Raw genomic sequence first — 9,103 nt, 5'->3', positions numbered from 1 at the left:
TCCAGCTGGCCCAGGGGAGCACATCTGCCCTGGTTTCCTGTGGAGAGTCTGGGTCACAGGTCACAGGTCACTTCAGAAGGCTGAAGAAGGGGCCAAGGCGCATTCTGCCATCTTGCAGAACACAGTCCTGGCTGGCTGCCCTGGCTGCGTGCTGGGGCCAGGCCCGCGGTGGATGCTTTGCTTTCTCCCGCCATCGCCAGTCCTCCCACCGCATGCTGGGTACCTCGCACTCCTCTGTGGGCCCCTCAGGTCTCTGCGGGCGTCCCCTGCTCAGCCAGGATCTGGGGCCAGCTCTCCCCCTGGGCTCTCCCCTCCCTCACCACGCCCCTGCCTTTCTTCTGAGTTCTGGGACCACTGTTAGTTCTCTCTTGCGGACTTCCGGTGGCCTCTTCACCCTGCCATCACCTTCTTAATTGTAGGACCCTTTCTCACTCTTCCCATCTCCACCCTGTGGGCCTTGTGCTGATCTATGGGAAATGGTCTCCCGTCTCTTGGAAAATGCTACTTACAAAATCTGAACTTTTTTTTGGTTCTCTGCAGAGGGTCTGCTGTTCCTGCAGAGTTCTTTCCCTGGTCTTTATGTTTAGGAATTTCTGGAGTCTGGTCTGGCCGTGGGGCAGCCCCAGCAGGTACTGTGAGTGGCATGTCACCCCACAGAGGCCATCGGCCAGGAGAGAGCAAGCCCCATTGAGGGTCCCTATGCCATTAACGAGACCCTTGGGGTCGCAGCTGCAAAGACCTGCAGCTCACAGCTGCACTCCCAGAGGGCCCGGCGGAAGGCCACCATCACTGGCACCCTCGAGCAGCCACCTCCTGCAAGGGCAGAGCCAGAAGAGAGCCCTGTGACAGCTCCTCACAGACTGCATGTCCCGGGGACCACAGGGCCTTCTGCCAGCACCTGGGCACAAGGCAGTTGAGTCTGGCCTGCTTGGGCCCCGAGAGACATGCAGGGTGTCTGGGTCCCCTGACAGAGCTGCCTTCCTGTGTCATATGTCCTGGCTGGGACTCATGTTGGAAGCACTGAGGACTGCGCTGACCACTGGGATGCCCGCCTCCACATCAGGGCTGCGTGTCCTGGGGTATATGTGGGGTTCTCTCTCCAATTTCAGTCTGGCCCCCTGGGACTCTGCTGGACCTGGCACTCCAGGGTTTCTGCTGGCTCAGTGTCCTCCCGAGTGGGGAGCTGACCGGGCGCCTCGCTCCTTATGGAGATTCTCATCCATCTGCCTAACAGTATCTCCTGTCCCCGGTTGGGGAGGTGCCTGGGGGTGGAGCTCCAGGCTCCACTGAAGCTGGGTGGGCTGGCTCCCTGCATCCTGCCCAGGGGTCCCAGGGGCCCTTGTCACTCTGCAGGTGGCAGGACCCTGGCTGCCCTCTCATCCTCCTTCTCCTAACTTGGGGGTTGTGCTCCTGGCTCACAGGTCACTTCAGAGGGCTGAAGAAGGGGGGAAGGTGCATTCTGTCATCTTGGCGTACGCCGGTCACCGCTCATCTTCCCTCCCAACTAGAGCCTCTGGCCGGCCAGTTGGTGCTCGCGGTTGGACAGAAGTTGGTGTGTAGGATGCGGAGGGCGTCTCACGACCTGCGCTCTTCCTGTGCGAGACCACGGCGGCGCTGACCTTTCGTCTCCACAGTAGGTTTTGTCCTCACTGTTATTATGACGTGACTTACGTACAGTGAAACTGAAGACGACTTTGATAAGTTTCAGCAAATCTGTCCCCCAGTGACGGCACCGGTCTATCGTCCCAGAGTCTCCTGGAGCCCCCTCCAGGGATGCCCACCACTCCTGGCCCACAGGTGTGGCTCTGCCTTGGGTCACTACAGACCTGTCTCTGCTAGACAGCTGAGTGGGTGGCATCAGACAGAGAGGCACTGGGACCAGTCCCTGCGAGTTCCAGCTGTCTCAACGTCCCCAAGCACCACTTCCATCCACAGCTCAGCGAGGACATTGCACGCAGGGCCCCTCTGCACGCAGGGCCCCTCTGCACTCAGGGCCCCTCTGCACGCAGGGCCCCTCTGCCCTGCGGGCTGGACACGGGCTGCAGGCAGCCCTTCTCGAGCCGCGTGTTCTCAGACAACTGCAGGTCCGTCAAGGTGCCTGAGCTGCACTGCCGGTCGGAGCCTTCTCTTCAGCCTAGGGACCTCCCTCGTGCCTGTGCGGCTGGCTCCTGGTCTTGGGCAGCACTGAGCCTGCCTGGTTTCTGCAGACTGGCCTCGACTCATGGGTCACGCTATGGAACCACTCGCATGTGGCCTTCTGACCGGCCTCTTCCTGAGGCGCCGTGTGTTGAGGCACATGGTGTTGATGCGCTATCAGAAGTCCCTCACTTCTGCTGGGCTGCTCTGTACCAGCTGATGGACATGCAGCTAGTGTGCGTCAGGCTGCACCCATGTCCCAGTCCTGCTCAGACACGCGCCCATTTCTCTCCAGCAAATGCAGGGGGCGGGCAGGAAGAGCGGATGGGTCCTCTGGAAACTCTGATCTAACTTCTTAGGAAAGCGTGAACTAACTCCTCTCTCAGGGGGGCCCACCAGCCATGCCCCGAGGCCCGTGTCTCTCTGTACCCTGGCCAACCCCTGTGCCACCTTTCTAGTGAGTGTCAAGGGGCATCTGGGTTTCGTTTCATGTCTTCTTTTCTGTTTTTGGAAGTGCTGGGATGGAGCCCTGGGCTGCGCTCACTAGGCAAGCCCCGCCCAGGCCCTGGGGGTCACTTCCAGCAGCGTCTCCCCCTGTGGCCGGGGCCCACCACGGTCCCCTCTGGGCGCGCCTGGGGGACTCCCTGGCTCCTCCTGGCTCCCACACTCCTTGGACTGCTTCCTGCTCTGCCTGCCTGGACGGCCTCCCGTGGACACAGCCTGCCGCCTGGCCCTTGCAGGACCCACTCCAGCTCTCCGCTCTGCTGCCCTCTGGGCCATGTCCATTTACCTAGTCCATCCTAATCTGCCTAAACAGCACTTTAACCTGTAGGTTGAGATTCTGAAAGTGAACTTCCCTTAAATGGCATCTGTCATGACACAGTTCGCGGTTACAGGATAACCAGTAGCGAGGAACCCGGCCTTCCCTACGGACTAGCCTAGCCCAGAGCTCGGCCTCCGCCACCCGCCACCAACTGGCTGTTTGCTTTCTTGAGCGGCACTGTTCTTGAGAGCTGCGGCTTCCCCTAGAGAATTCCCACTGCACCTGTGACAGTGTAGGTCCTACCCTGACTCAGTGTGGACACCCACAGGAAACCTGCTGTCCACCATACCACAGGGAGGCACATACACGGCAAGCAAAGGGGGTTCCCCCCGAGTCAGGGAATCCAAATCACTGAGCTCAGAGAGGGAGGGGCCCTGCGTGGGAGAGAAGAGGCTACTGTCAGGCCTCCTGGGGAGAGACCCAGGCCGCCCTGGGCAGAGGAGGGAGAGGCTGCTGACTGTGGGGGAGACTGTAGGGGTGCTGGACTACTGGTCCGACAGACCAAGGTCCTAAGGTGCCCAATCCAGAGGGGAGCGTGCAGCCCCTGGACCCTGCCCGGGGATCTGTGGAGAGCACGCCACCCACTAGGGGTCTGTGACGCTCCCTCGGAGATGCATGGCAGGTGCCATCTCAGGACGTGGCAGTCAGTGAGCAGAAGCAGCCCCTGGGAGCCTTCCAAGCCTTCAGGGTGCCTGGGAGACACACAGAGCTGCAGGAGCAGGGGCAGGAGAGAGAGGGGAGGCGTCCCCAGCACCCCAAGACCCTGGAGATCCGAGACCATGACCCTCAAAAAATGACATGGACCAGTCAAGGTCACAGAGGCCACAGAAGCCTAGGGAACAGGGAGCCAGAGGAGCTGCACTCCTCAGAACATTGCCCGGCACAGAAAAATCTTTCTGGAACTTTCTCCTCCCAGACATGGTGGAGAACATGACCTTAGTCATGATAAACTTGGACCAAGAATCCAAAGAGCCCGGACATAAACATTGAAGACAGAATATCAGAGAAGTTTCACAATGTCCCACCTTTGGGAGTAGCCATGGGCACCCAGCAGTAAAAGGCACTCTGCAGGGGTGGAGAAGCTCACCCGCGCCAAGGGTCACCAGAGCCAGCAACAGCTGGACCCTGAGGTGTAGAAAGGGAAAAGTGTAAGTAGGAAGCAAGTCACAGGGTGAGGTGGAGTTTGTGTTGCTTTACTACAGCACATGACCTCCTGGGAAAACAGAGACAGAGACAGGAAGTGACCAGTGTCCAGCTTCACACCTGACCCCTGGCAGGAATATAAAGCCCTGGCTCCTCCAGAGGCCCCACATCTCAATCTTCCCTCTCCACCTGCTCCTCTCACCTCCTCCACCCTCCACCTCCAGAACCATGACCTGCTGTGGCTGCTCAGGGGGCTGTGGCTCCAGCTGTGGGGGCTGTGGCTCCAGCTGCTGCAAGCCCTTGTGCTGCTGCAAGCCCGTGTGCTGCTGTGTGCCAGCCTGTTCCTGCTCCAGCTGTGGCTCCTGTGGGGGCTGCAAGGGGGGCTGTAGCTCCTGTGGGGGCTGCAAGTCCAGCTGCTGCCAGTCCAGCTGCTGCAAGCCCTGCTGCTGCCAGGACAGCTGCTGCAAGTCCAGCTGCTGCAAGCCCTGCTGCTGCCAGTCCACCTGCTGCAAGTCCAGCTGCTGCAAGCCCTGCTGCTGCCAGGACAGCTGCTGCAAGTCTAGCTGCTGCAAGCCCAGCTGCTGCCAGTCCAGCTGCTGCAAGCCCTGCTGCTGCCAGTCCACCTGCTGCAAGTCCAGCTGCTGCAAGCCCTGCTGCTGCCAGGACAGCTGCTGCAAGTCCAGCTGCTGCAAGCCCTGCTGCTGCCAGTCCAGCTGCTGCAAGCCCTGCTGCTGCCAGGACAGCTGCTGCAAGTCCAGCTGCTGCAAGCCCAGCTGCTGCCAGTCCAGCTGCTGCAAGCCCTGCTGCTGCCAGTCCAGCTGCTGCAAGCCCTGCTGCTGCCAGGACAGCTGCTGCAAGTCTAGCTGCTGCAAGCCCAGCTGCTGCCAGTCCAGCTGCTGCAAGCCCTGCTGCTGCCAGTCCACCTGCTGCAAGTCCAGCTGCTGCAAGCCCTGCTGCTGCCAGGACAGCTGCTGCAAGTCTAGCTGCTGCAAGCCCAGCTGCTGCCAGTCCAGCTGCTGCAAGCCCTGCTGCTGCCAGTCCACCTGCTGCAAGTCCAGCTGCTGCAAGCCCTGCTGCTGCCAGGACAGCTGCTGCAAGTCTAGCTGCTGCAAGCCCAGCTGCTGCCAGTCCAGCTGCTGCAAGCCCTGCTGCTGCCAGTCCACCTGCTGCAAGTCCAGCTGCTGCAAGCCCTGCTGCTGCCAGGACAGCTGCTGCCAGTCCAGCTGCTGCAAGCCCTGCTGCTGTGCCCCTATTTGCTGTCAGTGCAAGATCTGAGGTTCTGGCTGCAGGTGGCAAGGGGTTGAATGTGACTAGCACCTCACACCAAAGCCATTCCTCACCATTCTGAGCCCCTCCTTTCAGAAGATGCAGTTCCAGGCATGTGGTTTCCAGATTCTGTAGGAGCAGGAGCTCTTTGTGCTGGCTCCTGCTACCCTGGAATCTCCAAGCTCACTCACTTCAGGTGCAAATCATGTCCCTCCAGTGCTCTCTCAGCCAACACAGTCCCAGAGCCCATCACTGCTTTTCACCAGCAGAACTTGGCTGAGCCAAGTTTCTGAGTCAACCTGGGTCACTTTCTGAGTCCACTGCCTATGCACATCCCAGGATCGGCACATCACCAGCCCTCTCACACTGCCCCTGCTACCAGCCCTGGAACCTGCCTCCACAGCAGCCACATTCCAAGGAGTGGACTGCAGCTGCTAACCACTCTAAGGAAACTTACTGCTAAAGAATTCATAAATCAGTACAAGGGCTGGGATGGTGGCTCAGCGGTAGGGCGGGACCTGGTTTCCATCAGCACCACCTAAAAATAAAGGCATTGTGTTGTGTCCATCTACACCTAAAAATAAATGTGAAATCAATCAATCAATAAACAAACAAACAAACAAACAAACAAACCCTGCTGGACTCCTGACTCCACAGTGCTTTAACACACAGTCCATTGGGGGAGCAAAACCATCTGGGCCTGTGCAGAGGGAGCCTCCTCGGATGGGGGTGGGTCTGGGCCTCTTACTGCAATCTCAGCAGGGCCGTTGCTACCTGCTTTGCCGCCATGGTCCAGTGCAGTTAGGAAAGAGGATGGAACAACTGGTAATGGTTACAAGGAGAGAGCAATCTCCTGGGAACAGATGGAATGGGGGGAGGCAACCCAACACAGTAGGAGCAAGTGCAGGGAGAGGGTCTGACCAACCAGCAGGCGCCACTCCCTGAGCAGCAACTGTGTAGAAAGCACTTCACAAATCTGAGGGCCAGGGACTGCCCTGGGAGGAAGAGCACTTGCCTAGCATGTTCCAAGCCTGGGCTCCTCCCCACACAGCAAAAGTTCTTGAAGACTGGGGAAATACAGGCTTTTGGATTGAACCTATGATACAACTATTTTTTTTTTTTAAGCACGGATTCAGGCCAGGGACACTTAATTATGAACCCATATCCCCGTCCCCACCCCGTCACATCATCCCCCCACACACACCAAAACCCTTTTTTTTTTTTTTTCATTTTTACTTTGAGGTAGCAGCTACCTAACTTGCCCAGGCTGGTCTTGAGCTTGTGATCCTCAGGCCTCAGCCTCCTGAGTCACTGGGATCACAGGCTTGCGCCATGCCACTCAGCTCTTCTTTTATCTCCTATAGTTAGGATCAAAAAAAGTCAAATTCACAACAGCTCAAGTGGGATGTTGGGTACCAGGGATGGGGTGGGGGAGTTTAGGGAGATATCAGTCCAAAGATACAAGATTTCCATGAGGAGGAAACTGGCTAAGTGGTCTATTTACCACTCAGAGTGAAGATGAGTGGTAACAATGTATCCTATGCTTGAAAATGACTGAGTCACTTCCCAGGGTTCTCACCAGGGAACTCAAAGTGAAGAACCATCCATTCAATGGCTCAAGTCCTAGGGACCTACTCAGAAGCAGGAACACCAAGCACCCTGCACACCAAGTCCTCGTCCATCCCCAGCTACACACACACACACACACACACACACACACACACACACTTACCTAAGGAGCTCAACTTGGCCACTCCACAGTGCATACATCGATGAGAACATCCTGTTATACATCACAAATGTGTCATTGTCATTTGTCAATACAAGTCACTGAAGCATGAATTAAAGAATTAAAAGGCACATCTCACAAGAAGAATAGAGGAGGACTGAGCAGGATAAAATGAGAGGAAATTCCAGGCCATCATTCTGACATGGCACCTGCGGCACCAGTTGGGACTGTCCCAGTAGTAAAACTCCTAAGGAGGGAGAAACCTGAAACAGAGCCCCCCACCCGTGAGCTGTCCGCTAATCCCGTCCATGTGGAATGGCGACTCCTGGACACCATGGGGATGTGTAGGTGCGCATTGGTGAGCTGAGGTCCAACACCTCACAGCCAGAGGCGTGTCCCACAGGGTCGGCCTGGACAGGAGACTCACAGGTGGCCAGCGCAGGGCACGTGAGGAGAGACGCTGGACAGAAAGAAACGGGTGTCTCAGCCTTTAAGTGAACACTGGAAAGTTTCCCAGATGTGACCCAAAAGCCTAGAATTTGAGGTGGCCATACCTGAGCTAAAAGAACCTTTCAGAACCGCCCCCGCCGGGAGGGGGGGCACGTGAAGCAGCCCAGTAGAGCCAGAACTCGACCAGCCGTCTGTTTCCGCCATGAAAATAGACATATAGAATTGTCATCCCATCAAGAAGGAACCCAAGAGTCTGTGTCCACAGTCCAGCAGAAAACCCCACTCAGGGCCCAGGGTTCAGGCCAATGAATACAGTCATGTTATTTTCTAGGTCAGAGCCTGCTGATGGCATCAGTCCACCTCTTCCACTTTCTAATTTGTTGCGAGGTCTGTTGTCCTAAGTACCAACTGCAGTGCCTACACCCCTCTCTTGAGATTGAAGGTCATCTTGAAGTCAGAAGGGTCAGCAGGGGCTGCGGGAAGCAGAGTCTGGTTACACAGAGCTCAGCTCAGAGCGACCATGGCACAGCGCCCCCCGGCGGCCCTCCTGAGAAACCCACACAGAGCAGCACCTGGGCCTTGGGAAGGTCTGCAGGGAAGGGTGCAGGGATGGCCTGCCACCTAGGGCGCTACCAACAGACCCTGGCCCCCTGCAGGATAAACAGGGCTCCCAGATGTCCCCCAAGTGGAGGTTCACAGCGGTTTCCTTCCTGTGAAAACAGCCTGGACCTGGGTGAGTGGAGAAAGGCAGCCTGGAGCGTCCAGCAGGGAGCCCTGGGCAGGAGGCAGAGTACTCCCTGTGGTGCAGAGGGGGAAGGCCCGGCTCAGGAGCATGCCTGCACCCTGTGCGCACAACCACCTGACATACCACAAGGGCCCAGGAACCCACCTTGACAGAGGCCACCAGCAGAGCCACTTAGAGGGGCAAGGAGCTGAGCAGAAGCCCAGGTGACCAGCAGCCTGCTGTGGGCGGTCCACATCCTGCCCAGGAGGTGGTTCCACAGGTACAGACACCTGTGCAGATCCCCAAACCCTGCACTTCCCACAGGGAGTCAGTCTCCTGTCTGCCCATCCTACCTTAGAGCTGATGAAGGGAAGACAGGTAGGGAGGGCCATGGTTGAGAGACAATGCATGGATGATAGATTAACAGATGACAGGTGATTGATAGATAGGGAGGAAGGGAGGGAGGGAGGAGGCAGACAGGCTTAGGAATGTGGCTCACACTTGCCTAGAGTGTGTGAGGCCCTGGGTTCCATTCCCAGCAAAACAAATACGTACATCCCTAAGGATACAGTGAGAAGAGCCAAATCACAAGAGCGAATAGAAAGTCAATGCAGTGACAAATTGGGTAGATTCAAATGAGTATTGGCTAAATCACAAAATAATGTCTTGTAGGTTTTAATGATAAATACAGATGACTAAAAAACTTAAAACACAACTTTGAAATCCTGTTGGACGAAGGGTAAACAGAGATCAAGTTCTGAGCTCCCTGTACTGTACATTTCTCTGGCAGAAAGATGTGCTTTCCTAGAAGGTCCCGGGCACTGGTTTTGGC

The 9,103-nt window shown here is 57.1% G+C and overlaps 1 protein-coding gene across 1 annotated transcript; it reads left to right on the top strand.

The window, feature by feature from the left end:
- Nucleotides 1-4,330: 4,330 nt before the first annotated feature.
- Nucleotides 4,331-5,377, top strand: LOC113175677 (uncharacterized). The gene is made up of 2 exons (XM_077797383.1): nt 4,331-5,024; nt 5,340-5,377. Exons 1-2 carry the CDS (start codon nt 4,331-4,333, stop codon nt 5,375-5,377), a joined length of 732 nt encoding a protein of 243 aa, XP_077653509.1.
- The last annotated feature ends 3,726 nt before the right edge of the window (nt 5,378-9,103 follow it).

The sequence above is a fragment of the Urocitellus parryii genome, chromosome 4 (genome assembly GCF_045843805.1).
Source record: "Urocitellus parryii isolate mUroPar1 chromosome 4, mUroPar1.hap1, whole genome shotgun sequence".
Lineage (NCBI taxonomy): Eukaryota > Metazoa > Chordata > Mammalia > Rodentia > Sciuridae > Urocitellus > Urocitellus parryii.
This window is presented reverse-complemented; position numbering and strand designations above follow the sequence as displayed.

Excerpts from the sequence above, each read along its gene's own strand:
- LOC113175677 (XM_077797383.1), top strand. The coding sequence starts at position 4,331 with ATGACCTGCTGTGGCTGCTCAGGGGGCTGTGGCTCCAGCTGTGGGGGC. Across the intron at positions 5,025-5,339 it reads GCCCTGCTGCTGCCAGTCCA|GCTGCTGTGCCCCTATTTGC; the intron begins CCTGCTGCAAGT and ends GCTGCAAGCCCT.